The sequence below is a fragment of the Heteronotia binoei genome, chromosome 2, assembly GCF_032191835.1.
Source record: "Heteronotia binoei isolate CCM8104 ecotype False Entrance Well chromosome 2, APGP_CSIRO_Hbin_v1, whole genome shotgun sequence".
Classification (NCBI taxonomy): domain Eukaryota; kingdom Metazoa; phylum Chordata; class Lepidosauria; order Squamata; family Gekkonidae; genus Heteronotia; species Heteronotia binoei.
The window spans coordinates 2398941-2416096 of record NC_083224.1 but is presented as its reverse complement, the minus strand read 5'-3'; the positions used below and the strand labels follow the sequence as shown (position 1 = coordinate 2416096).

The 17156-nt window shown below is 50.7% G+C and overlaps 1 protein-coding gene across 1 annotated transcript in view; it reads right to left on the bottom strand.

Annotated features, from left to right (window-relative positions):
- Positions 1-17156, bottom strand: part of CTNNBL1 (catenin beta like 1) — a 220157-nt gene that overhangs the window by 116573 nt on the left and 86428 nt on the right. Inside the window, exons 7-10 of the mRNA XM_060263887.1 lie at positions 10612-10703; positions 7576-7648; positions 6010-6068; positions 463-611 (exon numbers count right to left, since the gene is read on the bottom strand). Of these exons, the coding sequence (XP_060119870.1) occupies positions 463-611; positions 6010-6068; positions 7576-7648; positions 10612-10703 (373 nt within the window). The remainder of the gene's footprint in view (positions 1-462; positions 612-6009; positions 6069-7575; positions 7649-10611; positions 10704-17156) is intronic.

Sequence of the window (17156 nt, the reverse complement as noted above, 5' to 3'; positions counted from 1 at the left end):
CCAGGACACTGGAAGCCCTCCCACTGTTGCCCCTTCCCAAGCACAAAGAATACAGAGCATCACTGCCCCAGACAGAGGTCTAATGATATACTGTGGCTAATAGCCACTGATGGACCTCTGCTCCATATGCTTATCCAATCCCCTCTTGAAGCTGTCTATGCTTGTAGCCGCCACCACCTCCTGCGGCAGTGAATTCCACGTGTTAATCACCCTTTGGGTTCAGAAAGACTTCCTTTCCCCCAGTGGCTTGAATGTGCAGAGCGCCAAAGCCTTCACCTGATTTTATTTATTTTATTTAAGTATATTTCTATTTCGCCCATTCCATAGGTCTCAGGGCGGAGTACAAGATAGGATCAAACAATAAAATGCAATAAAAGCATGTTATAAGCAAAGAATTCAACAGCACTCCGAAAATTTTCCAGATGGCCGTCTATTGGCCAGCCTGGCTGTCACACATCTTACCTGAGCATGAGGTTCATGAGCTGCAGCCCCTCCCCTTTCAGGAAGCGGTCCCGGTTAGAGCTCAGCATCAGAGAGGAGCAAAGGGAGTCAAAGAGGTTCTCCATCATCTCCTGCTCCTCTGCCGTGCCTGGGTTGTGGCGCTTGAACACCTGTGCAAAGAGAAAGCCGGCAGGATGAACTCTGCGCGCGTGTCCGTTACGTGCCATCAGATTGCTTCCAAATTATGGCAACCCCACGAATCAATGACCTCCGCAGCATCCTCTTGTCCACAGCCTTGCTCACGTGAGGGGCTTGTGAGTTCCCTGCATTGTGCCGGGGGTTGGACTAGATGACCCTGGAGGTCCCTTCCACCTCTAGGATTCTATGCTTTAAGAACTGGGCTCTGCTTCATTGGAGGTTTTTCAACAGAGGCTGGATGACCCTCTGACAGCAATGAGGGTCCTGTGAATTTAGGGGGAGGTGTTTGTGAGTTTCCTGCATTGTGCAGGGGTTGGATTAAATGACCCCGGAGGTCCCTTCCGACTCGAGGATTCTATGCTTTAACTGGGCTCTCCTTCCTGGGAGGTGTTTCAACAGAGGCTGGATGGCCCTCTGACAGCAATGATAGTCCTGTGGAGTGAGGGGGAGGGGCTTGTGAGTTCCCTGCATTATGCAGGGGTTGGACTAGATGACCCTGGAGGTCCCTTCCAGCTCTAGGATTCTGTGCTTTAACTGGGCTCTCCTTCCTGGGAGGTTTTAAACAGAGGCTAGATGGCCATCTGCCAGCAATGAAGATCCTGTGAACTTAGGGGGACATATTTGTGAGTTTCTTTCATTGTGCAGGGGGTTGGACTAGAGGACCCTGGAGGTCCCTTCCACCTCTAGGATTCTGTGCTTTAACTGGGCTCTCCTTCCTGGGAGGTTTTTCAACAGAGGCTGGATGACCCTCTGACAGCAATGAGGGTCCTGTGAATTTAGGGGGAGGTGTTTGTGAGTTTCCTGCATTGTGCAGGGGTTGGATTAGATGACCCCGGAGGTCCCTTCCGACTCGAGGATTCTATGCTTTAACTGGGCTCTCCTTCCTGGGAGGTGTTTCAACAGAGGCTGGATGGCCCTCTGACAGCAATGATAGTCCTGTGGAGTGAGGGGGAGGGGCTTGTGAGTTCCCTGCATTATGCAGGGGTTGGACTAGATGACTCTAGAGGTCCCTTCCAGCTCTAGGATTCTGTGCTTTAACTGGGCTCTCCTTCCTGGGAGGTTTTTCAACAGAGGCTGGATGACCCTCTGACAGCAATGAGGGTCCTGTGGATTGAGGGGGAGGGGCTTGTGAATTCCCTGCATTGTGCAGGGGTTGGATTAGATGACCCCGGAGGTCCCTTCCGACTCTAGGATTCTATGCTTTAACTGGGCTCTCCTTCCTGGGAGGTGTTTCAAGAGAGGTTGCATGGCCCTCTGACAGCAATGAGGGTCCAGTGGATTGAGGGGGAGGGGTTTGTGAGTTCCCTGCATTGTGCAGGGGTTTGGACTAGATGACCCTGGAGGTCCCTTCCAACTCTAGGATTCTATGCTTTAACTGGGCTCTCCAGAGAGCCAGTTTGGTGTAGTGGTTAAGTGTGCGGACTCTTATCTGGGAGAACCGGGTTTGATTCCCCACTCCTCCACTTGCACCTGCTGGAATGGCCTTGGGTCAGCCATAGCTCTGGCAGAGGTTGTCCTTGAAAGGGCAGCTGCTGTGAGAGCCCTCTCCAGCCCCACCCACCTCACAGGGTGTCTGTTGTGGGGGAGGAAGATAAAGGAGATTGTGAGCCGCTCTGAGACTCTTCGGAGTGGAGGGCGGGATATAAATCCAATATCTTCTTCTTCTTCTTCTTCTTCTTCCTGGGAGGTGTTTCAAGAGAGGTTGCATGGCCCTCTGACAGCAATGAGGGTCCAGTGGATTGAGGGGGAGGGGTTTGTGAGTTCCCTGCATTGTGCAGGGGGTTGGACTAGATGACCCTGGAGGTCCCTTCCAGCTCTAGGATTCTATGCTTTAACTGGGCTCTCCTTCCTGGGAGGTTTTTCAACAGAGGCTTGATGGCCCTCTGACAGCAATGAGGGTCCTGTGGATTGAGGGGGAGGGGCTTGTGAGTTCTCTGCATTGTGTAGGGGGTTGGACTAGATGACCCTAGAGGTCCCTTCCAACTCTATGATTCTATGAAGTCTTGCGAACGGAGGGCTCGCAGGGCTTCCCTGATGGAACCCGTCCATCTCCCGCTAGTTAAAATGCTCCTGGCACTTTAGCTGGGAGAAACGTCGACTGCAGGGTGACATGATAGTGGTTTACAAGATTATGCACAGGACAGAGAAGGTAGAGAAAGAAGTTTCAAAGATCTTGGGATATGAATTCAAGAAAGTAGTAGAGACTTTTTTATTGGGATTACAAATGGGAAAATTTCCAAAAGAAGATAGAACTTTGATCTGGTACTTGCTTTCAGCGGCTAGGACATTGTATGCGCAGTTATGGAAGCAAGAAAAAACACCAGAAAAATGGGATTGGATTGTAAAAGTTATAACATGGAGTGAGATCGACAAACTAACAAGAATCTTAAGAGACTATGATTTGGAAGTGTATGAAAAGGAGTGGAAAAAGTTTAGATGTTATGTAGAAGAAGAATGGAATATAAAAGGCTATTGGACCATTTTTATAATGATCAAGTACTAGAAAAAAGTAGAATATGAATATAGGTTCTTATGGTTTAAGGGTACCTTTAAATGTTAGTATTTGAAGTATACAACTTCGGCGGGAGTCAAGTAACGGGGGGAGTGGGGACTAGAAAATAGCATATGGGATAGATAAAAAGAAGGTATTAATGGATATGGTTACCATATGTTGTCAATAAAATTATGTTTACACAGAGAAAGAAGTACTTTTCTCCTTTTCACATAATACAAGAACTCGTGGGCATTCAATGAAATTGTTGAGCAGTCGGGTTAAAACTGTTAAAAGGAAGTCCTTCTTCATCCAAAGGGTGATTAACATGTGGAATTCACTGCCACAGGAGGTGGTGGCGGTTGCAAGCATAGACAGCCTCAAGATGGGATTGGCGAAACATCTGGAGTAGAGGTCCATCAGTAGCTATAAGCCACAGTGTATTGTTGGAACTCTCTGTCTGGGGCTGCGATGCTCTGTATTCTTGGTGCTTGGGGAGGCAACAGCGGGAGGACTTCTAGTGTCCTGGCCCCACTGATGGACCTCCTGACGGCACTTGTTTGTTTGGCCTTTGTGTAATACAGAGTGTTGGACTGGACGGACCATTGGCCTGATCCAACAGGGCTTCTCTTATGTTCTTATGTGACACAGAGTGTTGGACTGGAGGGGCCACTGGCCTGATCCAACAGGGCTTCTCTTATGTGATACAGAGTGTTGGACTGGAGGGGCCACTGGCCTGATCCAACAGGGCTTCTTTTATGTTCTTATGTGACACAGAGTGTTGGACTGGAGGGGCCACTGGCCTGATCCAACAGGGCTTCTCTTATGTTCTTATGTGACACAGAGTGTTGGACTGGAGGGGCCACTGGCCTGATCCAACAGGGCTTCTCTTATGTGACACAGAGTGTTGGACTGGAGGGGCCACTGGCCTGATCCAACAGGGCTTCTCTTATGTGATACAGAGTGTTGGACTGGAGGGGCCACTGGCCTGATCCAACAGGGCTTCTCTTATGTTCTTATGTGACACAGAGTGTTGGATTGGAGGGGCCACTGGCCTGATCCAACAGGGCTTCTCTTATGTGACACAGAGTGTTGGACTGGAGGGGCCACTGGCCTGATCCAACAGGGCTTCTCTTATGTTCTTATGTGACACGGAGTGTTGGACTGGAGGGGCCACTGGCCAGATCCCACAGGGCTTCTCTTATGTTCTTATGTGACACAGAGTGTTGGACTGGAGGGGCCATTGGCCTGATCCAACAGGGCTTCTCTTATGTTCTTATGTGACACAGAGTGTTGGACTGGAGGGGCCACTGGCCAGATCCAACAGGGCTTCACTTATGTTCTTATGTGACACAGAATGATGGACTGGAGGGGCCATTGGCCTGATCCAACAGGGCTTCTCTTATGTTCTTATGTGACGCAGAGTGTTGGACTGGAGGGGCCACTGGCCTGATCCAACATGGCTTCTCTTATGTTCTTATGTGACGCAGAGTGTTGGACTGAAGGGGCCACTGGCCTGATGCAACAGGCCTTCTCTTATGTGACGCAGAGTGTTGGACTGGAGGGGCCACTGGCCAGATCCAACAGGGCTTCACTTATGTTCTTATGTGACACAGAATGATGGACTGGAGGGGCCATTGGCCTGATCCAACAGGGCTTCTCTTATGTTCTTATGTGACACAGAGTGTTGGACTGGATGGGCCACTGGCCTGATCCAACAGGGCTTCTCTTATGTTCTTATGTGACACAGAGTGTTGGACTGGATGGGCCACTGGCCTGATCCAACAGGGCTTCTCTTCTGTTCTTATGTGTGACACAGAGTGTTGGACTGGAGGGGCCACTGGCCTGATCCAACGTGGCTTCTCTTCTGTTCTTATGTGACACAGAGTGTTGGACTGGATGGGTCACTGGCCTGATCCAATAGGGCTTCTCTTACGTTCTTATGTGACAGAGTGTTGGACTGGAGGGGCCATTGGCCTGATCCAACAGGGCTTCTCTTATGTTCTTATGTGACACAGAGTGTTGAACTGGATGGGCCACTGGCCTGATCCAACAGGGCTTCTCTTATGTTCTTATGTGACACGGAGTGTTGGACTGGATGGGCCACTGGCCTGATCCAACAGGGCTTCTCTTATGTTCTTATGTGACACAGAGTGTTGGACTGGAGGGGCCACTGGCCTGATCCAACAGGGCTTCTCTTATGTTCTTATGTGACACAGAGTGTTGGACTGGAGGGGCCATTGGCCTGATCCAACAGGGCTTCTCTTATGTTCTTATGTGACACAGAGTGTTGGACTGGAGGGGCCACTGGCCTGATCCAACAGGGCTTCTCTTATGTTCTTATGTGACACGGAGTGTTGGACTGGATGGGCCACTGGCCTGATCCAACATGGCTTCTCTTATGTTCTTATGTTCCTTCTCTATCTACCGTGACCCTGGCCTAAGTCTCTCCCCTTCCTTCTGCACCCAGGAGGCTGCCAGTGTCCCAATTATGGCCCCCAACTGCTGTTCCTATTGTATGTTCATATTCTGAAAAGGAAAGCTGGGGGTGAACCCAGGCAAGTCCAGGGGTGGCCAGACAGTGTGGGGCAGGGTGGGGTGGACAGTAGGATCTGGAGGGCCACTGCAACCCAAGGGGTGCCTCCGAAGGCCCCCTCCTCCCTAAGACACTTGGAGAGACGCTCGAGGCCAGCAAACAGGATCCCCACTAGCACCATGCACACAGGCCAAGAATGCCGCATTCCCATTGGCCCTCTCTTCCCACAGACAGACACCCAATTTGGCACCCACCTCCCTCGCCCCATCTCAGCTCCGTGTGCAACTGCCCCGCCCAGCTGTGGTGCTCCCCGTGGCGGCCGAGAGGGCAGGGAATCACTCACCGACAACTGCTGAAGCAGCACATCGATTCCATCCAGTTCCCCAAGCAATTCCCTGTTGTCTACAGGAAAGACGGCGAGGGGGGAAGACGGGGAGAGAGAGAGAAAAAAATGAAGCCAACTGTCAGATTTTACAGCCATCTAACACGGGTATATCAGCAAGCAAAATCAATACAGCTTGACAGAGTACAGAAGCCGCAGCACGAGAGAGACAGAGAGAGAGTGAGAGACAGAGACAGAGAGAGAAAGAGAGAGAGAGAGAAAGAGAGAGAGAGAGCGAGACAAAGAGACAGAGAGAAAGAGACAGAGAGCGAATGAGAGAGAGACAGAGAGCGAATGAGAGAGAGACAGAGAGAGAGAAAAGAGACAGAGAAAGAGAGAGCGAGAGAGAGAGAGACAGAGAGAGACAAAGAGACAGAGACAGAGAGAAAGAGAGACAGAGAGAGCGAGACAGAGAGAGAATGAGAGAGAGACAGAGAGAGAGAAGAGACAGAGAGCGAGAGAGAGAGAGACTTGAGAGCGAGACAGAGAGCGAGTGTGAGAGAGAGACAGAGAAAAGAGACAGAGATAGAGAAAAGAGACAGTGGCAGTTGGCTCCCTTCCTGGAGCGCGATGACCTGTCAACAGTGATCCATGCAACGGTCACCTCGAGGTTAGACTGCTGTAATGCCCTCTACATGGGGCTGCCCCTGTGCCGAACCCGGAAACTGCAGCTAGTGCAGAATGCAGCAGCCAGACTGTTAATGGGGCTCCCGAAGTGGGAGCACATACGGCCTGGGCTGCGGGAACTGCATTGGCTGCCAATTTTGTACCGGATCCGGTACAAGTTGCTGGTTACTACCTTTAAAGCCCTATATGGCCGAGGACCTGCCTACCTTAGGGACCATCTCTCCCCATATGTTCCCCCAAGAGTGCTTCGATCTAGCTCCCAAAATCTGCTGACCATCCCTGGGCCAAAGGAGGTCAAATTGAAAACAACAGGAGAGAGGGCCTTCTCGGTTACAGCACCCCGTTGGTAGAACCAGCTGCCAGAGGAGGTGCGGGCCTTGCGGAACCTTAACCAGTTCCACCGGGCCTGTAAGACCGTCCTCTTCCAGCTGGCTTTTTAATGTGGAAGTAGTATTCCACCTCTATGCAAGCTATGTTATATTTGTAGCACCAAATTGATCTGTGTTTTAAATTTGTTTTATTGATGTTTCGGTTTTAACGGGGTAATTTGTTTGTTTATTATTTGAATATTGGAAATATTGTATTTATATTATGTTATGTTAGGTAAGCCGCCCTGAGCCTGCTTCGGCGGGGAGGGCGTGATACAAATTAAAAATTATTATTATTATAAAAGAGACAGAGAAAGAGAGAGCGAGACAGAGAGCGAGTGAGAGAGAGACAGAGAGAGAGAGAGAGACAGAGAGAGAGAGAGAGCGCAAGCTTGCAAGTAAGAGCCAGAGGAAGCCAAAGGCAAAAGACAGGCAGAGAGGAAAGAAGAGGACATGAATGAGCACAGAGGCCGCCCCAAGGAAAGCCAAGAAGGCAGCTCCTCAAAGCCGGGGGTGGGGGGATGCAGCTCACCATCCTTGTTCTGCAGGAGAATCGCCAGCACTTCACTGCAGTAGAGTTTGTTGGCATCAAAAGGCATCTTGGCCTGTGGGGGAACAAGAAGCACGAAAGAGTATCAAAGACTGAGAAGCACCTGTTGGGCTCCAAGGGTATGACTCTTACACCGACACTGGACAGAAAAGAACATCAGAAGAGCCCTGCTGGGTCAGACCAGTGAGGGTCCATCTAGTAAACCCTCCTGTCTCACACAGGGGTCAACCAGTTCCTCTGGAGGGCCAACAACAGGGCAGAGAGGCAAGGGCCAACATAAGAAGAGCCCTGCTAGTGAGGGTCCATCTAGGTCAGCCTCCTGTCTCACACAGTGGCCAACCAGTTCCTCTGGAAGGCCAGCAACAGGGCAGAGAGGCTGAGACCTTTATAAGGACATCAGAAGAGCCCTGCTGGGTGAGACTAGTGAGGGTCCATCTAGTCCAGTATCCTGTCTCACACAGCGGCCAGCCAATTCCTCTGGAGGGCCAACAACAGGGCAGAGAGGCTGAGGCCTTCATGAGAACATCACAAGAGCCCTGCATGAATGTACCTAATCCCCTTTTCAAGCACTTTATTCCTGTGGTCCTCACGACACCCTCTGGCAGCAAACGCTGCATTTTAATCACTTCCTGGGTCAAGAAGTATTTCCTTTTGTTCACCCTGAACCGACCACCAACCAGCTTCGTTTTCTGCCTTGAAGTTCTAGCGCTTTTGGGAGGGGGGGGGGGGGAACCGTGATTGCATCTTTTTTCTATGCTTAGACCGGCTTAGAATAAAATCAGATGAGTGGTGTGTGTGTGTGTGCATGCATGTTTAAAACAGGGCATCGTGACGTGATCCCCTGCAGCCAGCGATGGCAGGCTGCTTTTTGCTAATAAACACGAGAGGTTGCCTCGTAGGCACCTGCAGACCCAGGCAGTTACTGGAAGATTCCTTTGCAACTCAGCTGCGGTCAGGAGTCAGGCGGGGCGCTTGCGCCAGGTGCAGAGATTGCCGTTGTTCAGCTCAATGTGGTGGCGGCAAGACAATATTGATACCTTGCCTTACCTCCCGGGACTCGAGGCAGCTGCTAAGGCAACAAGAAGTTGCAAATGCATGAAAAACAATCTCACACTGAATCACCGTGATGGAAACGGCACAGCCGAGCCTTGCCGGATCCTCCACTGCGTGCCCTTGGAAACCAAACATAAGAACACTTCTGGCTGGGCCCATCCAGTCCAGCAGACAGCCGGTTGCCCCAGAGGGCCAAACAAACAAAGCAGAGAGGCTGAGGCCCTCCCCTGACTCTTATCAGGGAGAACTGGGTTTGATTCCCCACTCCTCCACTTGCAGCTGCTGGAATGGCCTTGGGTTAGCCATAGCTCTTGTAAGAGTTGTCCTGGAAAGGGCAGCTTCTACCAGAGCTCTCTCCCACCCACCTCACAGGGTGTCTGTTTGAGGGGGGGAGGTAAAAGATTGTGACCGCTCTGAGACTCTGAGGTTCAGAGTATAGATGAAGATGAAGAAGACGAAGATATTGGATTTATATCCCGCTCTTCACTGTGAATCTCAGAGCGGTCACAATCTCCTTTCCCTTCCTCCCCCACAACAGACACCCTGTGAGGTGGGTGGGGCTGAGAGGGCTCTCACAGCAGCTGATCTTTCAAGGACAACCTCTGCCAGAGCTCTGGTTGACCCAAGGTCATTCCAGCAGCTGCAAGTGGAGGAGTGGGGAATCAAACCCAGTTCTCCCAGATAAGGGAGCTATGGCTGACCCAAGGCCATTCCAGCAGGTGGAAGTGGAGGAGTGGGGAATCAAACCCGGTTCTCCCAGATAAGAGAGCTCTGGCTGACCCAAGGCCATTCCAGCAGCTGCAAGTGGAGGAATGGGGAATCAAACCCAGTTCTCACAGATAAGAGAGCTCTGGCTGACCCAAGGGCATTCCAGCAGCTGCAAGTGGATGAGTGGGGAAGAAGAAGACTGCAGGTTTATACCCCGCCCTTCTCTCTGAAGCAGAGACTCAGAGTAACATACAATCTCCTATATCTTCTCCCCCCATAACAGACACCCTGTGAGGTGGGTGGGGCTGAGAGAGTTCTCCCAGAAGCTGCGCTTTCAAGGACAACTCCTACCAGAGCTCTGGCTGACCCAAGGCCATTCCAGCAGGTGTAAGTGAAGGAGTGGGGAATCAAACCCGGTTCTCCCAAATAAGGGAGCTCTGGCTGACCCAAGGCCATTCCAGCAGTTGCAAGTGGAGGAATGGGGAATCAAACCTGGTTCTCCCAGATAAGAGAGCTCTGGCTGACCCAAGGCCCTTCCAGCAGGTGGAAGTGGAGGAGTGGGGAATCAAACCTGGTTCTCCCAGATAAGGGAGCTCTGGCTGACCCAAGGGCATTCCAGCAGCTGCAAGTGGAGGAGTGGGGAATCAAACCTGGTTCTCCCAGATAAGGGAGCTATGGCTGACCCAGGGCCATTCCAGCAGCTGCAAGTGGAGGAGTGGGGAATCAAACCTGGTTCTCCCAGATAAGGGAGCTATGGCTGACCCAAGGCCATTCCAGCAGCTGCAAGTGGAGGAGTGGGGAATCAAACCCGGTTCTCCCAGATAAGAGAGCTATGGCTGACCCAAGGCCATTCCAGCAGGTGGAAGTGTAGGAGTGGGGGAATCAAACCTGGTTCTCCCAGATAAGAAGACTGCAGGTTTATACCCTGTCCTTCTCTCTGAAGCAGAGACTCAGAGTGGCTTACAATCTCCTATATCTTCTCCCCCCATAACAGACACCCTGTGAGGTGGGTGGGGCTGAGAGTGTTCTCCCAGAAGCTGCGCTTTCAAGGACAACTCCTACCAGAGCTCTGGCTGACCCAAGGCCATTCCAGCAGCTGCAAGTGGAGGAGTGGGGGATCAAACCCCATTCTCCCAGATAAGAGTCCGCGCACTTCACCACTACACCAAACTGGCTCTCAGTTCATATCTGTTCCCTTCCTCCTTCTGTGACAGTTCCCTCCCTGCAGCCCTCAGAGAGCAGGCCCCAGGCTCTTACCTTCAGCCGCTTGAGCAGCCACTGCATCAGCCCTTGTTGAGCAGCGTCAGAGCACATCTCTGGCCGGAACTCGGCCATGTTCTCAATGATGGCTGTGGGGAGAAACGAGAACATGAGAACACCAGAGAAGCCCTGTTGGATCAGGCCAGTGGCTCATTCAGTCCAAGACTCTGTGTCACACAGTGGCCAAAAAAACCAGGTGTCATCAGGAGGTCCATCAGTGGGGCCAGGACACTAGAAGCCCTCCCACTGTGCTCCCCCCAAGCACCAAGAATAAAGACCATCACTGCCCCAAACATAAGAACATAAGAGAACCCATGTTAGAACAAGCCAATGGCCCATCCAGTCCAACACTCTGTGTCACACAGTGGCAAAAAAAAACCAGGTGTCATCAGGAGGTTCACAAGTGGGGCTAGAAGCCCTTCCACTTTGCCCCCCCCCCCAAAGCACCAAGAATACAGAGCATCACTGCCCCAGACATAAGAACATAACAAAAAAAGCCATGTTTGATCAGGCCAATGGTCCATCCAGTCCAACACTCTGTGTCACATAAGAACATAAAAGAACATAAGAACATAAGAGAAGTCATGTTGAATCAGGCCAATGGTCCATCCAGTCCAACACACTGAGTCACATAAGTACATAAGAGAACAAAAGAACATAAGAGAAGCCATGTTGCATCAGGCCAATGGTCCATCCAGTCCAACACTGTGTCACATAAGAACATAAGAGAAGTCATGTTGAATCAGGCCAATGGTCCATCCAGTCCAACACACTGCGTCACATAAGAACATAAGAGAACATAAGAACATAATAGATGTCATGTTGGATCAGGCCAATGGTCCATCCAGTCCAACACTCTGTCACATAAGAACATAAGAGAACATAAGAACATAAGAGAAGCCATGTTGGATCAGGCCAATGGCCCCTCCAGTTCTACACTCTATGCCACATAAGAACATAAGAGAAGCCCTGTGGGATCAGGCCAGTGGCCCCTCCAGTCCAACACTCTGTGTCACATAAGAACATAAGAGAAGCCCTGTGGTATCAGGCCAGTGGCCCATCCAGTCCAACACTCTGTGTCACATAAGAGGAGCCATGTTGGGTCAGGCCAATGGCCCATCCAGTCCAACACTCTGTGTCACATACGAACATAAGAGAAGCCTTGTTGGATCAGGCCAATGACCCGTCCAGTCCAACACTCTGTGTCACATAAGAACAGAAGAGAAGCCCTGTTGGATCAGGCCAGTGGCCCATCCAGTCCAACACTCTGTGTCACATAAGAACATAAGAGAAGCCCTGTTGGATCAGGCCAGTGGCCCATCCAGTCCAACACTCTGTGTCACATAAGAGAAGCCCTGTTGGATCAGGCCAGTGGCCCCTCCAGTCCAACACTCTGTGTCACATAAGAAGATAAGAGAAGCCATGTTGGATCAGGCCAGTGGCCCCTCCAGTCCAACACTCTGTTTCACATAACAACATAAGAGAAGCCCTGTTGGATCAGGACAGTGGCCCATCCAGTCCAACACCCTGTATCACACAGTGGCCAAAATATACACACACACAGAGAGACACACACACTGTGGCTAATAGCAACTGATGGACCTGTGCTTCATATTTCTAAGAAAAATATGAGCATCCTCTTCTCTCTCCTCTGCACCAGCTCCGTTCTGACCACATCTTTCTTGAAGGGAGGCCTCCAGAACTTGCGTTAAAGGCAACCACCTGAGTCAGGGCTCCGCTCTGTTTCCAGGCCTTGGCTCACACAGGCTCTTCTTGCATTTACCAGCAAGACTTTGGAACACAGAGAATTTTAAGCAGCAGGGAGCAGATAGGCTTGCTGCCATGAAGGGACTGAACCAGAAGTGCCCGAACATCTCCCCACCCCAGAGCAGAGTTCATGCCCCTGTTCCCCAGCGCCAGCCCCCAAAGATTTCATTTCTGGGTCAACAGAGCCAGGGAGTTTTTGTTCCCTTTCTCTTCCCGAGGAGAATCCCTGGCCAGAGAGAGATATGGATCTCTCCAAATGAGCTCCAGACGACAAGCTCATGGGGGAAGGGACAGTGGCTCAATGGTCCCAGGTCCCAGGTTCAATCCCCGGCATCTCCAAAAAAGGGTCCAGGCCAATAGGTGTGAAAAACCTCAGCTGGAGACCCTGGAGAAAGAGCCGCTGCCAGTCTGAGTAGACAAGACTGACTTTGATGGACCAAGGGTCTGTTTCAGTATAAGGCAGCTTCATATGCCCATATGTCCACTGACTGGCCATTATTGTGTTGTGAAGCCGGCGTAATGGCTTGCTCTAAGGAGTCGGAGTAACTCATCACTCCCCCCAAACACTACACTTCCAAGGAAATGGCAGGATGGACAGGGAGCTACACAGAGACGCCAGAGCGCTCACCGAGCACCTCTGCTCTGCCCTTTGGCATGCAGGACAAGAAAGGAAAAGGAAAGGTCCCCTGTGCAAGCACCAGTCATTTCCGACTCTGGGGTGACGTTGCTTTCACGAGGTTTTCAGGGCAGGCTTTTTACGGGGTGGTTTGCCATTGCCTTCCCCAGTCATCTACGCTTCCCCCCCAGCAAGCTGGGGACTCCTTTGGCCGACCTCGGAAGGATGGAAGGCTGAGTCAACCTCGAGCCGGCTACCTGAACCAGCTTCTGCTGGAATCGAACTCAGGTTGTGAGCAGAAAGCTCAGACTGCAGTACTGCTGCTTTACCACAGGAGATTAAAAACACCCAGGGATGTTCTGGACGTTAGCTCGACTTGGGTGTTGTCGCTGCAGACCATATTCCAGCCCCACATCCGTCACCTCATACCTGCAGCACCCACAGCTGGGGCTTATTCACCTCCTTCATTTACATCCCACCCTCCTCCCCCACAGAGACTCAAAGTAGCTTACACTACACCAAACTGGTTAAGTGTGCAGATTCTTATCTGGGAGAACAGGGTTTGATTTCCCCACTCCTCCACTTGCACCTGCTGGAATGGCCTTGGGTTAGCCAGAGCTCTTGCAGAGCTGTCCTTGAAAGGGCAGCTTCTGGGAGAGCTCTCTCAGCCGCACCCAACTCACAGGCAGTGTTCCCTCTAAACTGAGATGGTGTGAGCTAGCTCACAGATTTTTAGCCTCCAGCTCACACATTATTGTCTTATTTCAGGAAGAATGATCCCAGAGCACAATGATTTATGCAGTAGCTCACAACTTTTAATGCCAGTAGCTCAAAAAGTAGAACTTTTGTTCACAAGACTCTGCAGCTTAGAGGGAACATTGCTTACAGGGTGTCTGTTGGGGGGGGGGAAGTAAAGGAGATTGTATGCTGCTCTGAGACGCTGATTCAGAGAGAAGGGTGGGGTATAAATCCTTCTTCTTTTTTTTCTCCTCCTCCTCCTCCATTTTACCCTCACAACAATCCCATGAGGCAGGTTAGGCTGAGAACATGTCCCACCCTGACCCAAAGTCACCCAGTCAGCTTCCATGGCAAAGCGTGGAGATTTGAACCCGAGTCTCATGGGGACTTGAACCCAAGTCTCCAGCACTCTCGCCAGTCCATTTTCACCGACCAACTGGTCGTGGTCTGCTACGAGGGGCCTCTCTGCCAAAAAACACACTCCTTTCCAAAAACGGATAATGCTCCATCAAAGACGTCCGCTGTGCTGCCATTTTAAGGCCAAGGCCAACCCGCAAGATGATGCAAGGCAGGCAAGGAATTCCCCACCGCAGAGAGAGATTCCCCCGACTGCTCACAAAAAGTAAAACATGGTGCTTGGAGCAGTTAAAGAGAACCAACAGTCCACTGGGGAGGAACACATACAGTAATTAATACTTTCTTTTAAAAAAATCAAAAAAGGGGGCTATATTCAGATGATGCAAGCACAGAATATCTGGTTTGTGACAAGAAGAAGAGTTGGATTTACACTCCGCCCTGCACTTGGGAGTCTCAGAGCGGCTAAGAATCTACTTCCCTTCCTCTCCCCACAACGCAGTAAAACAGGGGTGTCAAATGTGCGGCCCGAGGGCCGTATGAGGCCCCCAGAGGGCTACTACCAGGACCACAAGCAACTCACTGTCATCTGCTTCCTTCTGCATCACAGCTTGCTTTGCCAGGCTTGCTCATTCACACAGGAGCTACAGAGCCAAGCCTCTACTTTCTCCATTGGCTGACCAGCAACTTGAGCACAAAAGCTCGCAATGCCCAGCCGTTTCATGTTTTCCCCTGGGTCTTAGGCTCAAAAAAAATTGACCAAAAGATTTCTGTAATGAATATCAATAAATCCAAAATAGGTTTGCGACTTACGGACACAGACCTGAACAACACCTGAACAGCAGACTTGAGGTTGCTACAGCACAGACATTGTCTCCAAATCTTGATGCAATTTATAACTCTGCTACTTCGCATTGCATTTTATGACACACATGGCCCCAGCTCGGCAAGGTCTCGTTTATGTCAGATCTGGCCCTCATAACAAATGAGTTCGACACCCCTGAGTAAAGAGCCCAGAAGCACATTTGATTAACCAAAGAAGGGACGAGCTCTCGTGGCGCTTTCTTTCAAGCCCAGGGCAATGCTGACTGCCACTTTGGGGTCAGGAAGGAATTCTCCTCCTAGCCAGAATGGCCCAGGGATCCTGGAGGGGGTTGGCCTTCCTCTGGGCATGGAGGAGGGGGAGTCTCTGTATATATGTGTGTGTGTGGGGGGGGGGCAACCGTGAGCCTCTTGCATTGTGCAGGGGGTTGGACTAGATGACCCTGGAGGTCCCTGGAGCACTTTCCCTATGAAGAAAGGTTGAAACGCTCGGGACTCTTTAGCTTGGAGAAACGTCGACTGCAGAGTGACATGATGGAGGTTTACAAGATAATGCATGGGATGGAAAAAATAGAGAAAGAAGCACTTTCCTTCCTTTCTCACAATACAAGAACTCGTGGGCATTCGATGAAATTGCTGAGCAGACAAGTTAAAACGGATAAAAGGAAGTACTTCTTCACCCAAAGGGTGATTAACATGTGGAATTCATTGCCCCAGGAGGTGGTGGCGGCCACAAGTATAGCCACCTTCAAGAGGGGTTTAGATAAAAATATGGAACACAGGTCCATCAGTGGCTATTAGCCACAGTGTGTGTGTATATATAATTTTTTTTGCCACTGTGTGACACAGAGTGTTGGACTGGATGGGCCATTGGCCTGATCCAACATGGCTTCTCTTATGTTCTTATGTCCCTTCGAACTCTATGATTCTAGGTTTCTAAACAGAGGCTAGATGGCCATCTGACAGCAATGCGGATCCTGTGAATTTAGGGGGAGATATTTGTGAGTTTCCTGCATTGTGCAGGGGGTTGGACTAGATGACCCTGGAGATCCCTTCCAACTCTATGATACTAGGTTTTTAAACAGAGGATGGATGGCCATCTGACAGCAATGAAGATTCTGTGAATTTAGGGGCAGGGATTTGTGAGTTTCCTGCACTGTGCAGGGGGTTGGACTAGATGGCCCTGGAGGTCCTTTCCAACTCTATGATTCTTGGATTAGGAAGAACTTCCTGACCGTTAGAGCGATCCCTCAGTTGAACAGGCTTCCACGGGAGGTGGTGGGCTCTCCTTCCTTGGAGGTTTTTAAACAGAGGCTTGATGGCCATCTGACAGCAATGAAGGTTCTGTGAATTTAGGGGGAGGTGTTTGTGAGTTTCCTGCATTGTGAAGGGGATTGGACTAGATTACCCTGGAGGTCCCTTCCGACTCTAGGATTCTAGGTTTTTAAACAGAGGCTGGATGGCCATCTGACAGCAAGGAAGATTCTGTGAATTTAGGGGGAGGGATCTGTGAATTTCCTGCATTGTGCAGGGGGTGGGACTAGATGACCCTGGAGGTCCCTTCCAACTCTAGGATTCTAGGTTTTTAAACAGAGGCTAGATGGCCATCTGGCAGCAATGAAGATTCTGTGAATTTAGGGGGAGGGATCTGTGAATTTCCTGCATTGTGCAGGGGGTGGGACTAGATGACCCTGGAGGTCCCTTCCAACTCTAGGATTCTAGGTTTTTAAACAGAGGCTAGATGGCCATCTGGCAGCAATGAAGATCCTGTGAATTTAGGGGGAGGTATTTGTGAGTTTCCTGCATTGTGCAGGGGGTTGGACTAGATGACCCTGGAGGTCCCTTCCAACTCTACGATTCTAAGAACCGACTGCAGCTAGTTTCAGACGTCCGAAGGTGGCCTGTAACATTTTGCCGTTACACAGAGTTCGTTAAAAAAGATAAAACTTTTCAAAATAATTCGGCACTCAACAGTACCAGTTCATTGCAGACACGTGACCCTGTTAAAAAGTCTGCCGTGAAAATGTTGTGATGCGACGTCAACCTGGAGTTGGAAACGACTGGTGCTTGCACAGGGGACTACCTTTACCTTTGTAGGCATGGAGCAGGGGGAGTTTGTCAGGGGGGGGCAACCGTGAGCCTCTTGCATTGTGCAGGGGACTGGACAAGACGACCCTTCCAGCTCAATGTTTCCAAAAATAAAACTGCTAGCGGAGATAAGGCACTCCACCAACACCACCTCAAC